Source organism: Sipha flava, unplaced genomic scaffold, assembly GCF_003268045.1.
Source record: "Sipha flava isolate LNK unplaced genomic scaffold, YSA_version1 129_pilon_pilon, whole genome shotgun sequence".
In the NCBI taxonomy this organism is placed as follows: Eukaryota; Metazoa; Arthropoda; class Insecta; order Hemiptera; family Aphididae; genus Sipha; species Sipha flava.
In genome coordinates, this window is record NW_020271755.1 from 1,660,851 (window position 1) to 1,686,117 (window position 25,267).

General features: G+C 26.3%; 1 protein-coding gene across 1 annotated transcript in view; it reads right to left on the reverse strand.

Moving 5' to 3' along the window:
- Positions 1 to 25,267, reverse strand: part of LOC112694444 — a 32,722-nt gene that overhangs the window by 1,329 nt on the left and 6,126 nt on the right. Inside the window, exons 8-18 of the mRNA XM_025569907.1 lie at positions 18,083 to 18,271; positions 17,424 to 18,017; positions 15,176 to 15,328; positions 13,639 to 13,935; positions 12,695 to 12,824; positions 12,551 to 12,637; positions 9,579 to 9,706; positions 8,833 to 8,958; positions 8,565 to 8,769; positions 522 to 667; positions 209 to 424 (exon numbers count right to left, since the gene is read on the reverse strand). Of these exons, the coding sequence (XP_025425692.1) occupies positions 209 to 424; positions 522 to 667; positions 8,565 to 8,769; positions 8,833 to 8,958; positions 9,579 to 9,706; positions 12,551 to 12,637; positions 12,695 to 12,824; positions 13,639 to 13,935; positions 15,176 to 15,328; positions 17,424 to 18,017; positions 18,083 to 18,271 (2,271 nt within the window). The remainder of the gene's footprint in view (positions 1 to 208; positions 425 to 521; positions 668 to 8,564; positions 8,770 to 8,832; positions 8,959 to 9,578; positions 9,707 to 12,550; positions 12,638 to 12,694; positions 12,825 to 13,638; positions 13,936 to 15,175; positions 15,329 to 17,423; positions 18,018 to 18,082; positions 18,272 to 25,267) is intronic.

The following is a 25,267-nucleotide window of genomic DNA, read 5'->3' on the forward strand; positions in this document are numbered from 1 at the left end:
CCCATAAAAGCATAACTACAGCTTATTATTTATAATTATATTTTAAAAATTATATGATAATATATAAACAATATAATTTAATAAAAACATCTTAAAAAGAAAAATTGTTTTAGAAATAATTATTTTATATTCTTTTGTACAAATAGTTGAAACAATTTCTAAAATATAATTCATGATTCTTTAATATATATAAATATGTATATATTACATTATCAAGTACAGTCAATGTAGAAGGGAAATTTTTAGCTAAAAATCGTACGATTTTCTCGTTTTGACTTAACACGGCTATATGTAAACTACAACGACTTCGTTCATTTTTTGCCATAGCCAACATAACAGATTCATCATTTCGTTCTTGCAAAATGTCTTCAACTTGACTTTGAGCTCCAAAACGTATAGCTATATGGAGTTGTTTTCGCTTTTCCTTAAATAATATATGTAAGTATACTATACGTTATTATTCATTAACGGTTAATAAGTTAAGTTCTTTACCATAAAATATTTTTAATAACTTAACTTACTTCAAACATTGGTATACATTGTAATATAGTAGTTATGTGAGAATGACCTCTACTCGATGGCAATGTTAAAATGTCCTTATCGGTGTCTAAATCTAATATATGATTATACCCTTCCAATAAAAGTTGAATAACTTTGTTACATTCGCCTAAAAATATATATTATGTTATACTTACATAACTTATGTATATAAATAAAACTCATCATTATTTGATTTTAAATACTTTTTTGTCATTAAAATATAAAATCCTCATAGATAAAAAAAAATCAACGAATTACTAATACCAATAATACTACTTATTTTGAATATTTTTAAAATTTTTGAATAAATTCAAATTATATATATGTAAATATAAATAACATTATACGAGTATATTGCCTTATTTAATTTTTCATACTATAAACCTCTTTATTATTTGTCTGAATGGTTACTTTTTTATGAATATATTTTAATGTGTATGCTATTATAAGTTTAAACAATTATATAAATTATATTATATATAATATAATGTTAGTTGTGCTGAGTTGTAGTTGATTAGCTATAAGTATATTTAAAAAATATATTGAGAAAATAATATAAAATAAAATATAATAATCAGTTCGTTGCTAGACTTCGTGTAGTCTACACGTACATATGGCGCTTCACGAGTACCATTTTTAATAGCTAACGATACAGTATAATACACACTTACACACTCATTATATTACAGGTAATATGCTCGTTATATACATTATTTAGCTAATACACATATACCCAACGGGCGCAAGCCCATCTCACTAAAATGTTTACAAAACCTCCAGTTGTAAAAAGCCCCTCCATTCGTCAATCAAACAATGTAAAAAACAAAAAAATAAAACATCACCAACTACTACACCCAAATCAAATACACAAAAAATTACATTAATTTCTAAACCTGTACATCAGTTCTCACCAAAAAATGCATTCAACATCAACACTTCAGTCAACTCCATCAACATAGATATTAATAAACAATCATTCGCCTCAACTGTTACAAACAGCTTGGTACCCAAAAAAGACCAAGCATTATTAATCGATATAGACGATAACGTCCTACACAAAGATAACATCATCGCTATTGGCAATTTAGTCCAACCGTCTAACATTTTATTTGCGTCCCGCATATCAAAAGGGTGATTATGCATTTTTATATCAAGCCGGTCATTAATAAATAATTTAATCGAAAATTACCAAATTATCACAGTACAACAACAATAGTTCAAATTACGCAAACTTTTCAATCCGAATAAAAGAATAATACTATCCAACATTATCGCAAATAAATTCATCAAAATAAACATACCTCTTTGTAGCCCAATAATACCTTTAAGGGCCGGTATTCAAATTTAAGAGTTTACTCATATCTTAAAATTTCATCGACAAACGTTTATTCAACATGATGATCTAATTAAATTCCCTCCTATAATGCTTATAAATTATGAACGCACCAACTAAAGGATCTTTTTATCAAATGACACCCTAACCTGCTATTTATGTAAGACCCAAGGTCACATTGTGTCTCATTGCTCAAACCAGATTGAACTAGAGAACATATTGTCACAGCCAAATAATAACCAACCCATTATAAAAGCACCTTTGATATTAGACGTTTCACCAAATACATATAATACCCGTATAACATCTTCATCCACATTGGACACCGACTCATCTCGACATGAAACATCCAATATCGTTTCCGGGCCAAAATCGCCATCCAACCTTCCACCTACATCCTCTACCACATCAAGACTAGCACTTCTAAACTTAGATACGATTCCAAACTCAGACGTTGTCTCTTCGGATATTATACAACCATCCGGCACTAAAAGATCGTTACCAGATTCATTTCTTTCTCACTCTACACACTCATCTCCATTAGAACTCAATGAAGATTCTAACGTAATGCCTCCTCCTCAAAACCTGGAGACCCTCCAAAATGAAAACATCGAAGATAACAAATAAAAATAAAAAAAAAAAAATCTGAAATACAAATTAATATCACGAATTATAACATATTACTATGGAACCTAAATGGTTCCTACAAAAGAATCAGCGAATTACAAATATTAATAAAAAAATATTGCCCTGAAATCATCTATCTTCAAGAAACAAACTTTACATGCTACAAAAAAACACAATAAAAAGATATAAAAATTATACCAAAATAAGAACCAACGCAATCCGAGCAAGCGGAGGTACCTCTATATTCATAAAAGACTCATATACTTGCGAATAAATAGCTTTAAATATTCCACTAAAAGCAGTAACCATTTCTGTTCAACTCAAACAAAAAATTACAATTTGCAACCTTTACCTATCAAATCAATCCCATTTAACCGTTACAGACTTAAAAAAATATAATTCAGCAACTCCCTCCACCTTTCATTCTCTTAGGTGACTTTAACAGTCATAACCAATTATGGGACTGTACTACTACAAACACAAGGGAAAAATAATCGAAGTGGGTAAACCCACTCATTTTGGAACAGCTTTTGGTACACTTTCAGCGATTGATTTAACTTTCACAACACCATCTCTTGCCCCTCGCCTTACATGGGACATCTTATCACATACATATAGAAGTTATCATTTACCCATAATCATTAATTTAACGTACAGAAACACAGAAGACATTCAAGTAAGCAAATCAAAATGAAATTAAACTCAGCTGAATGTAATCTATTTACATCCCTCTTAGAACAAAAAATAAATACATTCGAAATTGAAAATCCAAAAATAACTAATTTAAATAAAAATACACAACGTTTCATAAATGCTATATTAGAAATAGCGAACTTAACAATAGGACAAGCTAAATTCTCAGGTAAAAAGCCCTCAGTTCCTTGGTGGAATCCTCATTGTAATGAATCTATTAAATTAAAAAGTACTGATTTCAATAAATTTAAGCGCACAAAATCCCAAACTGATTTTATAGAATTCAAAAAACGCAGAGCTCAAGCTAGACGTATAATTAAAGACAGCAAAACAATGAGTTGTCACGCTAACACAAATTCAATCACTTCCAAAGCAAACCCTAAACAAATATGGAACAAAATTAAGGCTATCAAATGCATCAATAAATACAATAATATACAAACCCTCAAAAACAAAAATGGCACAATTTATTCAGAACCTTTAGAAATCGTAAACACACTTGGCTCCTTCTTTGCAAAAACTTGTAGCACCGAAAGCTACCTCCTAGATTTTCAAAGATACAAATGTGCTCAAGAAAAAATACCCCACAATTTCTTCCAAAATCACGATAACGCCCATATTAATAATCCCATCACTTTACAAAAAATGGAAACAGCTCTCGGTACCAAGAAAAGTAATACTTGCGAAATAAACAATATATTCACGATATTTTTTCTTAACCCTCTAAAAAACGGTAAACTCTACCTACTCAAGATTTTTAATCAAATCTGGATAGAAAGCCAATACCCAACAACATAGCTGACCTCCACAATCAAACCTATCCATAAACCCAATAAACCAAAAAACCACGTTTCTAGTTACCGTTCTGTATCCATTATATGTTCCATGACAAAACTACTTGAGAAAAACATCTACTCAAGATTAATGTGGTATCTAGAAACTTACAATCTAATCTCAAATCTACAACACGGTTTCCGCAAAAATAATTCTTCTTTGAACTCTCTAGCAATTATTGAAAATAAAATCAAAGAAACCTTTAATAAAAATCAATACTTGGTATTAGTTAACCTCGACCTACAAAAAGCTTTCGACACTATTTGGTGGCACAGACTTATTAAATATATGAAACAATTGAATCTTAAGGGTAACATTATTAACTTTATCATAAATTACCTCACAAATAGAACAATACAAGTATCTAATAATGGTACATTATCTTCCCCATTCATTCTTGAAAATGGCAGCCCTCAAGGTTCATCTTTAAGCTCAACTCTCTTTTTAATGACAATCAACGACCTCCCATCTATCATAAGATCCACAAACAAAATCACAATGTACGCAGATGACAATATATTTTGCAAGGGCAATAATTTACTAACAATAATTTAACAAATACAAATCTGTATATACAACTTACTAGCATGGAGTAAAACCTCAGGCTTTACTTTCTCTCCAGTCAGATCACAATTCATTATTTTCTCTAAGAAAAACATCCCCTACAACTCTTCTCTAAAAATGGAGAACACAAACATTCTTCGAGTATTTAATATAAAAATACTGGGCTTAACCTTTGACTCAAAACTATCATGGCACACACACATAGCCAAAATAAAAAGGTGAAGTAAGAACCAAATTAAGTATAATAAAAACATTAAGTAAAAAAGCAAAACATTACACCGAATACACAATTCAATAATCCTTTCAGCATTAAAATATGGCTTAATACTTTATTCAGAAGCAACTTCAGCTACAATCAAAACATTAGACTCTATTCACAATACAGCCCTTAAATTGTCAATTGGTGCTTTCAAAAGCAACCCAGTTCTTAGCATCATAAACATCACAGGTTCAAAATCACTAGAAAAAATAAGAATAAAACATATATTGGAATACTCTTAAAGAATAATATCAGCAACAAAAAATCCGATCAGCGTAATATTAAGAAACTCAATAAACCAATACCAAAATAACGATTTAAACAATCTTGGCACTCGTGCAGCCACTTAAGCCTCTGACCTCAATATAATTTTTACAAACCAACTCGACTTTCAAGTCTCTGAATAGCCCCCTTGAATTACCGCAAATCCTCTCATCTATTTAAACCTAATTTTATATAAAAAAAAAAGAAACCTATTCCAACATTTACAAACCAAACTTCTTCGATCTTAAAAACACCTTTCCAACACATCATGAAATAAATGTAGATGCATCCAAAAACACAGAAGGAACTGCAATTGCAATAATCCAGTCAAACTATCAAACAGCACTCCAGATCCCAGCATATTACTCAATTTATACAGCAGAATATCTAACTCTTTTAAAAATGACAGAATTGGCTGCCATCTCAGATATTCAATATACAATCATATACACTGACTCTTTCAGTACTTTCAAAAATATAGAAAATCCCAAAAAAAAAACAACCATATATGCACCCAAATATTGAACATCCTTTTTATAAGACATCAGATTCATATGGGTTCCTGGACACAACAATATACCAGGTAATGAAATCGTTGACGAGATAGCCAAAAAGGCAACCAAAGAACCAACTGATCTCTGGAGTATAACAACCCATTTCGACATTAAACACCAAATAAGCACTAACCTAAATCAAAAATATCATCAAGAATGGCAATTAATGCAAAATAACAAACTTAGAGAAATTAAATCAACCACTTTCCCATGGTCATACAACACGTCACTCCTACGCAATCATCAAATCATAATCGACAGATTACGAATTGGCCACACACTATACACTCATGAACATTTAATGAACAAAAATAATCAACGTTTATGCACTTTATGTATCACCGCGATTACTGTAAAACATCTATTAACTAAATGCCTCCTCACAAAAGACGCCAGAAATAAAATGATGCTCTCCAATAATCTGTGTGAAACACTAGCCCCAAACACAGTGAGAACATCATCACTTCTAGAATTTCTCAAAGAGACGAACTTTCTTCATCAAATATAGCATCATCGATTAAATACATCACATTCAATTATGTATTGTTCTAAAACTTATAGTATCATAATAATCACCTGTAAACAACTTATCACCTTGTAAAAATTTAAATATGTAAATTGTAATATGTATTTTGAAACGCCAATAATCTCGGTAGTTGAGGCGTATTTGTTAAATAAAAAAAAAAAATATATATATATATATAATAGTAAATCATAATTGTTATAAATTATTCTATCAAACTATAAAATTATAGGGATAAATATCATTGAAAGCCCTGCTGCCCTATTAAAAATTGCAGCATATATAGGATAAATATTAAAAAAATTTCTGTGATGTAATTAGTAATATATACTGTAATAAATTACATTTAAATATTAGTTAGGTTTATAGATTTCATTAGTTGTTTTCATTCCCTTGAATGTTTTTAATACCTATTTATATAATATTTAAAAATATTTTTAAGTCTATAAGATATATTCGTATTTTTCAAGTGTACTACATAAATCTTATAGAAGATAAAGAAGCCTTTTATTATGTATAGAATGTACAAATAGAAATTATATTCACCTCTAATTTTGAAATATCACAAAACCACTTATATTTTATTAGAAAACATTAATTATTATTAATAATAATTAAAATAAAACTATATGATAAAACTAAGTAACCCGTTTACTTTAATCATTTATTAAATTTAATTTAATAATTTCTAATATCTTTAAACCATACATTTATATTTTGAAAATGATGATTGACTTAAATTGAACAAGCACCAATAATAATCATTATATTGTAAACAAAACTTGCATGAACCAATTGAAATTTAATTTAAAAAATTCGACGTGATTAGTAATTTAGGTTTTTGAATTGTTATCTCAGTACAGTCTAATTATTAGACTCTAATACTATACTTTATCATTGCAAATATTTTCAAAACAATTGACTAAATTTAACAAAATGTCATCTTAAGTCAACCAACATATACAGCTGAATAAAGGTAAAATTGATAAATATATTCTTAAGTAAGTACATTAACTTAAATAAATATATTAAATAATATAAATTAAAAATTATTTAAATTAATGTACTTACTCATAGTTCAACTCTAAGAATAATTTATTGCAGTAAAATGTATTTTAACAAAGTATGATGTACTACATATATTTATATTCGTATTGAATAGCGACGTGGTGTTGAGGATTTCCTATTTATTATCTTGTGTTAAAATATCTACAACAAATAAAGGGAGAAGTGTCTCAATTCCACCAAATCACTAATAATATCGTTATTTAAGATATAAAAGTGTAATTTTCTTATGATGATCTTGTATGTGCGAAGGTGACGAGAGGTATATAAATGGAAAGTAGTAATTATTTCATGTAAGTGGTCAACAATTTTATTAAAATTTAGATGACCTTATACCTATTACTACCTTGTACGAAAAGGTTTGACGGCGTTGACTCATAGGTAAAGTCATTCGAATAAGTAATATTGATAAAGACCGTATAGAAAGCGGATTAGTTTGAAATGTTTTTGATAAAAATATGTGAAAACGTAGGCCCCATGTTGTGATCTGTGTGAAGCAATTTCACAGGATCATCCCTGTGGTTGATCAAGAGTATAATAATTGCAATGTCGTTGGTGTCATCAGTGGCGAATGGAGCGAAGTGATTTTGTGAAACGTAGACTTTAGATTTTTTTTTCATTTTGACCAGAGAAAATTGATAAGGTTGACGAATTTATTTTTTATGGATTTTGGTATATGCAGCGAAACGAAACCAATTTTTTTTAGTGTTTTTTATCATAATATTGACCACAACAATTATTAATTGCACAGCAATAACGAAGCGAAAGCAATACAATACGATTAACTTATATTCATGAGGAACATTACGGTTGTATTGAATGGCTACTATTATAGGGTAACCAGACGTCCCGTTCAAAATGGGATTGACTTTTTTTTGACCATCACGTTTCGTTGTCCCGACAAACTTCGAATGGGACGCTTTTTATCCCGTTTTTAGAAGATTGTCTCGTTTTAATCCCGTTATTTCCACATTCGATAGGTGATAGTGTAAAATTTTCCTAATTCTTGATAAAAAAAATTTAAGAATAATTTTATATAATAATACATTGTTTAATATTTTAATTGTAATATTAAAAATTTAATTTTTCTAATAGTTTAAATATTATAATAGTTTTGAAATGCTACATTGCTAAATTGGTGTGTAAAAACATCTGAAATATTTTACTTAGATATAAAGTTCACTATTTAAATTAATTGAGGCAATCGCAAGTATATTTACTACCTATTGATATCAACATGGTACTTTAATAAACTTTCAATAATGGCGTTTTTATTAAAACGTTAGCAGTTATCTGATAATGTCTTACCTCTAGCTATAATATGAACCACGTATTTATCGATGATTTTCACATTTTCCCTAATATTCGAACTCATAGCAATATCTCTAGGTGTTCTATAATTTTCATCTCGTAGTCCAATGTTTACATCAAGCTCTTGCAATAATTGAAAAAAAGCATTACGGTTATGCGTTCTTGATGCAGCATAATGTATCATGCTCATTCCAAATTCATCCTAATTTAATAAAATCAACTTCTTTTATTTTCTCTAATCAATTAACAGATCAAAATCACTTACTCGACTAATTATTTTGAACTCTGGATAATAATTACTGAATAAATCCCATGGTTTGGATACATTTCCCCCAAGTAACGATCGATCATCAATTAACATACCTTGTAACTGATCGTCGGGTGACAACACCTGAAGACAATTTAATGGCGATAAAACCACAATGATGAAAATTCCAGCTAACCATGGACATAAACAAACCACTCAATATTTGATTTGAAAATTTACTGTCTATAATATTCCAATATAAAGTACAGAATGATAAATTGACTAGCATAATATATAAAAATCAAAATAAATGTATCTTTTTGTAAACGTTTTAAATTACTAATAAGAAAATAAAACGGATAAATTATATCACTAAACATATTAATGCAATATATTGGTAAATAAATTTAATTATATACTACTCCAATCATGTTTAGTTAATATACATATAATTTAAACATAATCGATATATAAATTATTCAAAGTAGAAAATGTATAAAAAAAAAAATAGTTTTCTGAACCTAGTAGATTATTTTTGGGGAAAAATATTTATTTAAAATTAAATGTGATATATATTAAATAATTATAAAATTTACATTTTTAATATTAAAATAATTTATTGATGTTAAAATAAAATCACTTAGTGGTCACAACCTAGAAATAATTTCACTTATTACTGCTTTCTAACAATCTCAACCAGTTTAATACATTTTACTATTACAATTATTTCTATTTTGAAATTATACTAACTTAGCCAAACTTACTTCGCTTTCTTGATCTGATTGCAAATCGTCGAAATGATTAGTCAAATGTTCAGCTAAATAAAGTGTGGGGTTAGAAGGTCGACGTTTTATTAGTTCATTCAATCCAGAGGTAAGTGGCTTTCCGATGGCTAAAAAATACCATAATTTACGTAAAGTTAAAAAAAATAATTAAGAAACAAAAACTTTTTTATTTGAAAACTCATATTTTCCCAATCCGAATAATTACTTGGGTTATAATATACAAAAATAATCGATGGTTACGATCAACTAAATAATAAAATCATATTACGTAATAAAAATGTTATTTATTAAAAATAATTATTCAATACAATATTTATGAATTTGTTTTAAAAAATAAATTATTTTACTTTTTGTCAATGTTTAAGAAATCATATGTTTTGATAATGATACTGAAAGTATATTAATATATCATATAAAAAACTAATATACGTTAATTTCTGTTTGATATTATCATACTTAATAAAATATAAATACAACAATAATTTTATTTTTAAATAATAATTAATTATCAAAATAAGATTTAACTATTATTTAATTAATGTAAGGATTTCAAACTAATTATTTTTTACTCGTGCATTATTTAAACTGATGAGTAATATTCTTTAAAATAATTATTAAATACATTTACAGTATTACAATACAATCAAAGAAATAATAAAAGAATAAAAAAGATTATAATAATAGTTCCTAGTTTCAACCAATATCATAATTGTTTTAGAGATATAAGATTACTTCTAAAATAAATATTAAACTATTAAATAGATTGTTAATACTTACACACATTATTTAATTTTCTTTTTGATACAAATTAACTTTATTGTAATAATATTTGATTAAATTTCTAAAATCTGAATATAAAAGGTTAACAAATAGTAATTGATTATTCATTTAAGAATACATTCTGTGAAATACGCAATAATTATTTATAAATAATAACTAAGCATTACTGCTAATTATTATATTTATTTTTTAAATGTTTAATTTTAATAATTTTAATTATACACCAATACATTTGTTGTCTTATTTAACATTAATATATATTTACATTGTAAAAAATTAATTACAATATATGAATAACATACTTGAATACTATTAATAATCTTACTGTTTCCCATATTTTAGGTAATATTATAATACTATATCAAAAATCCAAAATATTTCGTCATTAAATTTTAAAAAAAACATTATTATAACCTATAATAAAAAATACAGGAAAAATAAAATTCTAAACTAAATTCACATTAATTTTAGAGAATATCTGCCTTTTTTAAAGGTAATTTTTACATTCCCCAATGGATAATCCTAAGCAATTTCATTTAGTGCATAATATGAAATACTCATGAAAGCTCAATAAGCATATACACATTATATTTTTATAATCTAATTATTCTCTTCTTCTTAGTAATAAAAATAATAAAAATTAGCACTAATTATTCATAGTATTTAATTTTATTTTACTTTTCATTGAAATAAATTTAAAACAAAATAAATTAATATTATTTTTTGCTCTTATATTAGTATAATATTAAATCAAGTCAAAATATATTAATTAATGTGAGTTTTAAAATTATTTTAAATAATTTCAAACATTTTAGTGATAATAACATACAATCAACATTTTCATTATTAAATAACGAGGTACTAATTTTTCGTTATTAGACCTGGTCATCTAGTGAAAATTAAATAAAAATGACATATTTGGGATATTTAATAGTTATTTAATTAATAAACTACAACTTTACTAAGTATGTTTTAGTTATGTATTATGCCTATATATTTGGATTTATTGAATACCTACAAGCAAATATTCTTTTTTTCATTTACTTCAATGAGGTTATACAAAAAAATAGAAGTTCGTACATCTATATTTTGAACTGCCTTCGATTTTACTAAATTCTTATTTCATATACTTCTCACATTTATAGCTTTTTTTTTTTTAGTTTAATTTGCTTTTGTTAAAAAGCATAAATCTGAGGTCTTAAAAACATATTAACATATGAACAGTACAGTTAAAAATGATTTTAATTTTACTAATGTTTAAATTAATATTTTTTTTTTTATGAAAAACATTTATCTCATACCGGTAATCCAAGTTTAATTAACTATATATTTATAATAAATATAAATAAATATAATTAAATTATTTAGTTTTTATTGATTTAATCTATCTCAGTTTATATTATTTTATAAAAATTATTTACTACTTATATGAATGTTTCACTTGAAGTTAAAAATGTATTTTAAACACGTTACTTTCAACTAAAATTTAAATTAGGTGAAGTATAGGTAAAACCTATTTTACGATTAACTATATTTTTTGACAGTCATACCACATAAACTAAAAGTCAAACTAACATTTTTTTATTCATCGAAATAACATTGGTATGCATTCTGTGCAAATATATGTTATATATTTATTTGCATGTAATAACAACTTTAACAATTATGGGAAGTAAATCAAATTGAAATTATCAAGAATTAAAATTACTTATTATTAAAAACATTTAATAACTTCTAAAACATAACTTAATTTATTACTGTGTTTTCACAATACACTACTAATAACTAATAAAGTGATGTATTCATTTTTTACAAATACTTAAATTCATGTTATACATAAAAGGAGTATAAAATAAATTGTAATTAAAAAAAAAAAGATATACCTTATATATTAAACTAATCCTACATTCATTATTAATCAGTATTTATACATTTAATAACTTTGTATTACTATAAATTATAATTAGTTATAACTTGTATTTACTAATGAATTACAATGTTAACTAATATATAGCTAGTGATGACGAACACAATTTTAACTTGTTATTACTATCACATTATAAAAAATGTTATAAATATAACTAAGTTAGAGTTAATATTTTTCGTGTAAGAATGTATGCTATTTCTAATTTGACTATGCGGTTCTAATCAATCAATTATTTATCAATTACCTTTAGTCAAGTATTCTCTGTCTTCAACGGTAAATTTACTCGGACTCATAACCGTTGAGAGTAATTTTCCAGAGCCATTAGAAGATTCTATAATATATAAAAAAAATTATTATATTATTAAGCAACTTTTATTTTTATATTAACCGTCCATTTCTATATCACTGATTTTTTTTACATCCATTGTGTAACCTAAAGCATTGCGTATCTTCTTTGGTTCGAATATGGCGTCATTATTTCTAACATTTAACGGCGTATGGTAATCAGTTTGAAGTACCTGTGAATATTTCATGACTATTACTATGGAAACATACTAACAACAAAAGTTTCTACATGACTGACAAATCTTAAATTATTCTAATCACTTCCAAATTGACAGTCAAATTATAAGATGACAGACAGAATAACCCACAAAGGTGGGTAACATAAAACTATTAATAAAATTGATATATGACTTTAAAAAAATGATTGATAAATATTTATTTTAGCATAAATGAGTAATTTTGCAATTCATATTATTGGATCAGTAATTTAAATATATATATGTACATAAATACTTACATAAACTTCGAGAATTAAGATCATTCACTATGCATGTTATATACCTGAACTTTTTTTATTAATGAACCACTAAATGGTTACTTAAAAGACAGCTAAGATTTAACTATTGAATTAACTCTTTTCGTTACTTCAATAATATAATTATTTCAAACAACATTTAGATACTCATTATATATAATACCATAAATACAATGATTGTTTTAATTATTTAAAAATAGGACAAACATTTTTAATACTATACGAATAATATAATATAATTAAAATTAACATTTTTAAAGATATAGTTTGGTAGCCTACATTTTTCTATTCCATAAATCTGATAATAATTACAAACTTTTGAATTGATTTTAATTACCATATGAAAATAAAAATCTTGTTACACATGCATTATGATTTTAACTATTAAAAATAACTTTGAAAATCAATTTCAATTTGATAATCTGAAATATCCTATCGACGGTTATTGGGTTTCTCTTATAGAAAAAATGATAAGTAAAAATGCTGATACAAATAGTGTCCACAAATCATACCTCAAAATGACTTGCTGTTTCCAAATATTTATCTAAAAATGTCTTGTTTGGCATAAATTTCGCATAATCCACTGGGGTCCAGCCATTAGAGTCAGTAAGTTTTAAAGTTTCCGGAAAATTATTTGCTAAGTATTCAAACACATCTAATTGTTCGTAAATCACTGCTATATGCAAAGGAGTTAGTCCTAGTCCACTTTTAGACTCACGAGCTAAACAGAACTTTCTTCGATCTAGAACCTGTGTTAGTCCATCCAAGTCTCCTATAGCACAGCAACGATGAATCTGGTCAATTTTATTCTGAAAAAAAAAAATAGATTTTTTCAGATTAAAAAATAAAACATTAGTTTAATATGATACAGGTTTGGTTCTGGCATGTTAAGGTGTAATTTTCCCATCCTCTTCCAGTATTAGATGTTATTTTTTTTTTATGTTGATCTATAAAGAGTTTAGTTATCAGAAAAATAAAGTAGTAATAAAAGATAAAATATTTAAAATTGCAAAGGTGACAATTTTTTTTTCTGTCAACTGCCCACAGATATATTGACATTTTTGAGCAAATAAGTTTTATTTAACCCACACCTATTTTAGAAGTAAAATTAATGATTCAAAAGTTATAATTAGATGATTTTATAATAATAATGTATATTATTTGATAATTTTAAATTGTTACATTTTAAATATAATTTTCGTAGATTTTCCTTAAGTATTATTTTTTCTATGTATTTAAAACTAATTACAAATTATTTCAATAAAAAATAAACTTAGCCATGGTTGGTTGGTTGGTGTTCAAAGTAATCAGTCATTCATAAAACTAATATCGGCCCTAATCTGAACAGTGAGAATAATATATTAAATTCTTCAAATCAATACAAATATTAAACCTAATATAGTCAACAATGTATACAATTATTTGATTAATTCATTCAAACTATAATATTTTTCTTTACTGCTTCTCGTTTTTTTCTAATGTAATGCTGAAGTTGCTGAAGCAAAAGTTGTATCTTTTCAAAATCAATAAAAAAATAAATAAATAATTTCTTAAATTTAATAATCGTTACTCAAATTGTTACTCAAATTTACCATCCAATTAAAAATTAAATCAGTTAACATTAAGTATTAAATATATAAAACTAACTTCATAAAGAAATATAAAATTTTAAATATTGGATTATGGGTGTAATGAAGATTCTATAAAAGTATTGTTTTACAATCGTCTCATATCTTTATTTTTTTATTAAGACAAAGAGTTTCTGAACTAAATTAATAAAAAAAAAATTCTACACTACAAATTTTTTCATTAACTTTTAAGATTTGAACTATATACAAAATTTATCCTAAAAATGTTTTTATATTATCTAATTATATCTGGAGCTGCTTTAAAAAAGATAATTTTAATATCTACAATGTAAAATCACCTTTATAACGTTACTTTTCTAATTAAAAATATATTTTCTAAGGTTATTATACCTTTGTAAATAAATTAATATTTGAATAATAATTAAAATTTTAATAACTTTAATAATAATTAAATACGTACTACATAAAATGGTATTTTATCAAGGAAATCTTGAACTTCTATCATATCAGATTTTAAAGTCATAAACTTTTCATATTTACCATTCAATATATAATCAGCAATTTTATTTAAATCACCTTTATTTACAATTTTTTGAGCTGAATTTTGGCGTTCCTGAATATAAGTAAAATCGTTGATTAGATGTGTATTATAAAATCAATAGTAATATATATAAAATATAATTTTTTAAAAATACATTAAACATATAATTTGCATGTAAGTACCTATTTATCAAGTGTATTTTCCATGAAATGTATTGTGATCATTGTTATACTCATATAATAATTTACATTATAAAAGATAATTGTATTTTAGAAAATTAATAAACAATGGGTCTTTCGACACGTGCACAGAGAACATACCTAAATCAAATAATAATATCCAAACCTAACGGTATACCATTGTGATCTTGTATAAGTCAACTCTTAAAAAATACCATCTTAAATAAAATAACTATCTCGTTAAATTCTTCTATACAACACATTCTCTAGATCCTCCAAGGAGTTCCTCGTGGCAAATTATCTTAGCATGTGTACCAACTGCCGATTAATTCATATTTCATTCTAATTATACAATTTGCATTCTCTGTTTAAGTACCTAAAAGTGTCTAGTATCAGTTCATAAAATCTTATATCTAATTGATTTTATTTCAAACTTAATAAATTTAATCATAAGTGCCCAGGTAATCGACATCTCAAGACCGATTACGAGATAAGAAAGTGCTATTTTTCTAAGTTTCCAAGACAACTCAGTTGCACTGATCGGCTCTCAAACCTTTGTGACCTCTAAAGCTCTCTTTTAAAAAAGAAAAAAGTAAACAATGCAGTCCTCTATCCATACTCCTCATTACTTTATCTCTTGCCTTATTTTACTCTCTCCATCATCTATTTTCATACTCCTTTTTTATTTCATCTCTCTTATTTTTCCTATTCTTTCTTTTTGAGTTAATATATATAACAACTTAATTAAGCGGACTGCCCACCTTGTGAGTTTCCAAAAGACACAATATACATTTCAATATTGAGATACATAGGATTGATATGAGATTATAAGATTATAGTAAGCATTATAATATACATGTAATTATAGTTATTATCGAATGGTAAAATTTCTACTAGCTAGAGTTGAAAAAATTTAAAAAAAAATATACAGACTTGGTACTTATATAATAGAGAAAAGAAAAAAATTAAATAAAAAATAAATAATATTAGAATACTAATTAAATAAGTGAAAATATATAATGTTTAGTGTATCTTTAAAAATAGATAAACATATTTAACATATTTTTACAAGATCCGAGATGTTTGATCCGTGGGTCCTGAAAAATTTTCTCAGAAAACAGGATGCGGTCTGCTTTTTTAAAAATCACTTATATTAATAAACAAATTCTGATCCCGGCTCACCAATGAACACACTGAAATTATGATGAAGATAGGGGCCACAAACAATAACTCCAACTAAAGCAACTAGTTGAGAGCAAGATCTGACATTTTTCTCATTAAAAATATTAATTTAAAAATATTAAATGTAATTTTTTTTTATTAGTTTTAGTTAAGTGTATATTTTTTTATATTTAGAAATAAAATAGTTTTGGCCAATTGGCATATTGTAATAAATAGTATGTGCTTTGAATTTTTATGGCCCGCGAAAATTTCCCGAATTGACACGGAAAGTTTTAATTGGTGATCCCTGGTCTAGAATATAAATAAAGCTAATATAATTTACTTGTGGATTTATATTAAAGATAAGCTATCCACAACAATAAACATTTACATGCAGACTGTTATAATTTTTTTTTTCATTTACTTATAATCAAACGATTGTAATACAATTATAATTATTATTATAGCCATTATAATCATAATATTATGATATAAGATTATGCTATTGTTATAAATGTTAATATAAAATAATATTATGAAAATCATCACACTTATAAATCAAATATCTAACCATATTTTAGACTCTATTACATTGTAATATATATGTAGAATAACTTTAATTTATCACAATATAACACTCGTATTAATATTTGCAGTTATACTACGAATAATTTATTTATTTATATACTCGTATTATAAACGCCTGTAAGACTGAAATACAATGTACATATTTTACAATAAAATATTTAACTATAGGACATTTTTAAATAATATTCAAATAATACAAATAGCATTAGTTAATTTATACTACTTAAATACTTTATTACCTGACTATCATTAACAAAAAGTCCAATATTGTTTGTATCTTTCGAACTATTAACTCGATAAACTGGGCCACCCATAGGTAAAATATCATCCAACATTCCATTATTCAAAGCTTGTCTAACTTCTCCCAAAGTAAAATTATTAGATTTTGAGACAGTGTCACTTTTATCACAAATATCTTCTCCTTTTGATGAAGTATGCAAAAACGAATAATTTTTATCCTTATTACCAGGATCATTATTTTCTTTAATTTCATTATTATAAACATTATGATTGATATTTTCTGGTTCAGATTTTGTATACAAAGGTACATGATCTTTTTTTTCATTTTCATAATTTTTTTTTTCTTTATCTTCTTTTTTATAAACATTATCACTATTATGACTGATATTTTCTAGTTCAGATTTTGGATATAAAGATATATGATCTTTATTTTCATTTTCATAATGTTTTTTTTCTTTGTCTTCACATTTAAAAACATTTTCGACATTATTGGTATTTTCAATATTAATATTTTGTTTGTTGTTAATATCAACACTATTTTTTGTAATATCTTTTAATGCAGTTGAAGTTGGAAGAACATTTGCTCTTGAATCCTATAAAATATTAAAAATATGTAAAAAAATATTTCCTATTAATTTAACCATTATTGAAGACGCACTTCAATAGACATGCTTTTAATTTTTGATTTGTTAACCGATTTATCTTTATTGATATTATCATTAAAAATATTCCAATCCCAAGAAGCAGGAAACTCCGATGCAATTCTTGGTGCTTTAGGTAAAACAGTTAATAAATCAATTGGGAAATCGTTGATCTTCACACCATCAGACTTAGGAGTTCTTCCATTCTAATATATAAATAATATTTATGATATTAAATTTGGTTAATTAAAATAAAATTAATTTTTAACTTTAATTTTACCATGAATATTTTTTACTATAACTACAGAGGCAGTGGTTCAATAAAATAGCCTCAAAGTAACCTCCTAATACCTCCTGCTTTCTGATTGTATTTAACTTAAATTAATACTTTATAAATTCATCTGCCACTTTATTTCAGAATTATTTATTTGTTTTAGTAATTCTGAAAAACTTACAGTAAAATTGGTTTTACCCGTAGCTGTTTATCCGTGCGCGGTTGTGGTTTTTAGCCGTGGCGATAAATCGCGACCACTTCTGTAGTTTACACAAAGCGGTTTAGTCGCGCGCGTCCGCGGTTTTTCCCGCGGACACTCGCGAGCGGTTGTGATGGTTTTTACCGCCAAATTTTAATTTTTAAGAGTGGAAGACATTGTAATTAGGTTAGTCATGTAAATAACGTGGTTGTGTATTGGTTAACTTTAAAATTGTTTTTCTTAACGTATAATGGAAACATTAAATAGATTGTTGCACACACTTTTCTGAAAAAATTCGGAGATAAACATTTAATTTATATGTTATAAGAATTTTTTGGGTATAATATATTTTGTACCACCATTAAGAAACGCTTTTAATATTGGTAGGATGTAACGTATCCCACTATGTCGCAAAAAGTTAAGATTGATAATTCATTGTGTTTTTAAATTGAACAAAAAAATTTAATAATTTATTCAATTTTATATCTGATTTATTTTGTTGTTCCACATTTAGTTATTAATTTATCGGTTATATAGTCTTGTTTTATCAAGATTAGTTTTATCAAATTTAATTAAATTTAATTTGGAGAAAGATAGATGATGAAAGAAATTATTATAACCTTAAGTCCTAAAAAGTAATGCGAACACTTAAGCTGGTTTCACACGAAAAGGTTCTACCTCTAGCGATCGCGGCTCCTGAATGTGTGGGTCAATTGTAAAATTACTCTCGAAATATCATCTTTATTAAATAAATATATTAATTATAAAAAATATTCGTATTGAGATCTTTTGAAATGTTCGATACCGAACGGTTTATTGTTGAAATTCAACTTGAAATTGGCCTTCATTGACCCTTTTTAAGTTTAATGGGTGAACCCAATGGTTGCGTTTTCTCTTCAATGTGTTTGGATGTGTATGCCCTTGTATAACGCGTAGAATACACACACGGCATCCAAGTCATTTAATGTTTCCATTATACGTTAAGAAAAAAAAATGTTAAAATTGACCAATACACAACCACGTTGCTTACACGACTAACCTAATTATAATGTCCTCCTCTCTTAAAAATTAAAATTTGGCGATAAAAATCATCGTGACCGCTCGCAGGTGTTCACGGAAAAAACCGCGGACACGCGCGACTAAACCACTTCGTGTAGAAGTGAACTGCAAACGCGGTCGCGATTTATCGCCACGACTAAAAACCGCTACGTGTGAAACCAGCTTAAAGTTATGGTTTCATTCTACGGATATACACGTGTATCATGTAATAATGAAAACTAAAATAATTCATTATTTTTGATTAGTCCTAAATATCAGTATTTATGACCATCCATAAAATAACCCACCCACCATGCAATGTTACATTCATGTAATCAATAAAATAAATGTTATGTTCAATGCTTAGTATTTAATTTAATATTTATATTGGTTACATTATATTATAATTTTGATTTTTATAATTGGATATTTTGCAAAATTATATATATATATATATTAATATTGTTATGAATATTAATGATAGTGATATATGTCAAGTATTGTTTGAAGACATACCGTCGGATGACAGGCATGTAACATCAATAGATTATATAGACATAGATGAAACCTATATTATTCCTAAACAGCAGTGGCGTACATACGGAGGGGTTTCCGGGTTCGAACCCCCCTCCCCAGGACCAAAAAAAAAAGAAAAAAGAAAATTGTTTTATTATTGATGACATGTAATATATTCGTAGTTTCATTATTACGCTTTGAACTTAAAATATACAACTATACAAATATTATGATAATTAAATAATTATATTGATAGGTGTCTGAAAAGTTTTGTTAACTATGCTGTTTTTATATTCCAATAGCTATTAATTTACTATAATGTAAAAGTAAACTATAAATTGATAAAAAAGTTGTATAAAATAATATCTGTTTATAGCAGTTATTTATCTTATTTATCTGTGCAATGAAAAAAAAAAAGATAACGATTATTTTTGCTACCCCCCCCCCCCTAGAGCAAGATCGAATGTACGCCATTTCTCGAAATAATGTCATAGTTCACAAAAATATTCCACGTAGCTACCTCAACATTTTTCCTAATAAAAACTCAAAAAATATTCTTAATCAAGTTCCAATATTACTCTCGCACTAAAAGATTCCGTGCCCCAACAAAAAGACACTATTTTTTTTTTAATTGATGCCAATTGTTGCAAATTAAAATAGACCCGAAAATATTCAAGTCATTAATACTCCTGAATTCGAATTTGTGAAACCTAATTGGTCTATATCTAAAAATTGTAGTTTATCAACACCTCTATTTATGCACCTAGAAGGTTTAACCGATGAAAGTAATATATTAACTGAATACACACCATTTTCCATTTTTAAATTGTTAATTACTGAGAAGTAATTGATCATATAACTTATTATTATTATTATCAAAATTTATTATATACATATATCAGAAATAATATAAATTTATTTTCTTTGGTAAAATTGAGATTCAAACAATAAATACCCATCACAATATGATTACAATAAAATTAATCGAAGTACATGGTAGGACATATAGTATCCTACCTATGGTAAGTCCTAAATCATCGAAAAACAATTTTTTTTTTTTTTTTTTAATATATCTATTATATGCGAAACATTTTAAAGCAATTTTGTTATAAATTAAAGATGTTACATGTAAATTGCGCTGCAACTCGTTTGCGCACATTCAACATTTTTTACCTGAAAATCGACGACTCGTTTACGCACGACAAAATCAGTCGTTTAGCTGAAAATAAATAACTCGTTTGCGTACAATGACACATTCACACACATGATACGTGTATACATATATCGTCACAGACTGCAGTACAAACTATCAAATATATTATCTTAATATTATCTTATAATCGACTGTGTAGACTGTAGATTATATAAATTTGAATTTTCCAAACAACTTTCAGTATAGTTTCAGTAGGTATGGACGGTATGCTTCAATACAGTGGTGGGTAACTATTGTGTTGACGTAAACTTTAATATGGACTTAAAAATTTCTAATATTTTTAAAACTCGGCTAGGAAAATGATGCTTTAATGTTGCTAATTTATCATTTTTAATCACGCATGTTTTAATAAGGCAGCCCTAAGCCTGCTAAGTAAGAAGGAAAATGTGTACGCAAACGAGTTCTGACACAAGAGATTTTTGTCACAGGTAGCCAAAATATATATGCGCAATCGAGTTGTGTATTTTTGCACAAATGAATTGTAAAAAAGGTAAATGTGCGTAAATGAGTTGTAGTCGTAAATTGAATTTGTCGTGCAAGGGGGTGAAAATATTGAAAAATCTTTTACTGCAGAGAGTTAATTTGATCCACACATAGAAAATAATATATAAACAAATTTTGTTCAACAAAATATAATAAGCTGTTAATAAATTGTATAAATGGTATGAATTTTTCTTTATTGTTTTGTAATATCTTTGATTAATATAATAAATTTACGTGTGAGTTGTGTGCATTGTAAATTAAGTGTGAAAATAAGCGTGTAATAGTTTTTTTTTTAATTTTAAATTATTTGTTTTGATCGATTCAGAATAATAAAAATATTTTAATTTGTATATTTTATTATATTTATTTTTTTGGTTAATATTACTATCAAAATATCCTGTTTTAAAAGTAGCTTTTAATTTTCAAGACTTTGTGTACCAACGATATTATTTATCTTTAATTTTTATCTATTATATGGCCGCATATTTTTTTTAAAAATACAGATCTCTTTAATCTGACTCTATCATGTATTCCCGAAATTAGATATTTTGCTATTGACATTATATAAAAAAATTATATAAAATTTATAGTTATATGCATAAAATAAATATTTTTCTATTGAGTTGTACCATGCTGTTATATAATATAATCACAGAATATTTTCTTGATCAACAATAATTAAAAAAATGATACGCTAAAAATATACAGTACACTTAATCGTTATGATAAACCTCAATGGCACTAGAAAAAATATCAGAAAGTTAAAACTTAATATACCATGTTTTGTAGAAAATTCTTTTAAATATAATGGTATCAAGAAGATTAAAATTTAATTTGATATATTGAAAATTTTAAATATTGATAATCAACTTTATAAAAATCAATTATCATATTTCATTTTATTATATTGATGAACCTAAATACAAAAACCTTAAAACGTATAATAAACAAATACACTTCCCAGCATAATATTATTTTTATGCTAGCTGCACAGATTACATTATAATATTTGTTAATAAATATAAAATATCACTTGAATATACCTACTAGCAAAATGGTGCAAAAACTGGAAAATACACATAAATGCTTCAAAAAGCACAGCAGTCATTTAGCATATGCCGATATTCCACTCCACTACCTCTAAGATTTAATAACAATTCCATACCTTGGAAAACTTCTGTTAAGTACCTCGGTGTCACACTAGTCAAGAAGCTAACCCGGGGGCCTCACATAGCTACTAAATTACAACAAGCATACAGCGCCTCTCAATGTTATTTCCTATTCTAAACAAAAAAAATCAGTTGTACATAAAAAATGTTCAATATTAATTTACAAGCAATTATTACTCTCACTAATTACCTACGCTTGTCCTATATGGGGTAACTGTTCAGCGACACACTTAAAAAAAATTCAAATTTCCCAAAACAAAATATTAAAGATAATAACTAAAGACTGAATTTCGCATAAAATCCATGTTGCTATTTTTAACATTACATACATGCAATCAATGAGTGTCCACAAATCTTTACTTGATTGATTAAATATCAACATTTTATGCTGTATATTTTAGCATATTCTGACGTTAGTGCATGTTCTTCATATTTTTGTATATTTTAACAAAAATACCGTACAAATATACATCTAACAATTCAAAAAATATCGAAACTTCCATAGGTTGATATACGAGTTTTATAGTGGAGACGTGACTTTACCTATTTTATCTAATCTTGTTGATAAAATACCCAAAACTACATAAATAGGTACATTATTACACTGTTGCATTTATATAATTGTTGGTAAGAATTACGTTGTAGCCAAGTATATGGGGACACATTAGTGCTCTGCATGGTCCGGTCTAGTACGGTCCAAACATACAAAATCTATTGAATCATCGGTTTAGTCAAATTCAATAATGTTTAGGAGTAATTTGATCCAGTCCTCAGATCAAATGTATTATTTTCAACTCGGTCCGGTTTTAAAAAAATAAAATGAAAATCAGTCTGGTCCGATCTCAATCCGGTCCCAATCATGGTACATAAAATCTAAATATAGATATTATTATGTAAGCAAATAAAACGAAAAAGCCTACAACTTTAGGTATATAATTATTTATAAAGTTAAATAGTCCGATCCAGTGTAATACTAAACGCATCGTATGGTACGGTCTGGGCTAATACAGACTGAACCTTACCGATCGATCCATAAATGGTCCACATTTAAGATCGGACCGACAGTCCGGTCCACGGTCTACATTATTAAATGTTATTTAATTACTGGTCCGGTCCACTCTAAAAATAATATGAAACCGTCGGTTCGGTCGAATTTTGGTCTTTGATTAACGTTTAAGTGTGGTCCGGTCCCACTTCGGTCCCCTGGTAAAATTTGATATCCGGTCTGATCCTTAAAATAACGGACCATGCAGAGCTTTAGTACACATGTATTGCTTTTTTACAAGTTCGGAGAAATTTGTATTGATATTTTTTATGTATTATTATTACATAAGTTTGTATATTATCTCCATTTTGATATAATATTTAGCAGTTTATTCGTAAACAGTGTCCATTAACGATTTATTATTTCAACCAAAATTTTAAAATAAGTGATTTTTTGATTTTTCTGGTATTCGATTACAGTAAGTATACTCTATTATTATTTATAAATGGATGATCAAATATTTGCATCTTATATGTTCTTACAAACATATATTTGGATTTTTTTTTTTATTTAATTTGTTATTTCTGTAATATCTATAGTTTAACAAATTACATTTCCGTATTACATACTTGCATCTTCATTTTTGTTTTTGAAAATTTTAATAAAATTAATAAATAATTATAAGTACAAAATTAAAATCAAATATAAAATTTGATAATTGAAATTTTATTTGCATGTTTTGCATTTTTGTCTTGTTTTGACTTTTTTTAGTGCATTTTTGCATACATATTTTATAATTTAAAATGTATATAAATCCGGTTTTTAATCATCATTCTTAATCACTATTTATAATTTTAATAGCTAACAATAATAATAATATTTATACGTATCAAATTTAATTTTTTTAGACTAAATGATTATGTTTCAATAATTATGTAACTAATTATTATTTACTACGTTATTATTAATAACAAACGTACCATGGTTCATACGCAACGAAAATCTACATAAAAACCTCCAAATTACTAAAATTCAAGATCATATAGTGCCCTAGCTACAAATTTTCCTAGTTCAATCCACAAATCAACTAGCTCACTACCTTCAATTTACACATACGTCCACCACCTCAAAGTCGTCTAAAACACGATCATCCACATGATCTTATTCGTTAATTACTATCAAGTAAATTATTATAACCTAATATAATTATATTCTTCATCTATCATACATTATTATTATTGTCTATGTCTAACCATCCTAACTTATTACTATCGCTTGTCTTATTATTGTTATTATTATTATTGTTATTATTATTATTATTATTA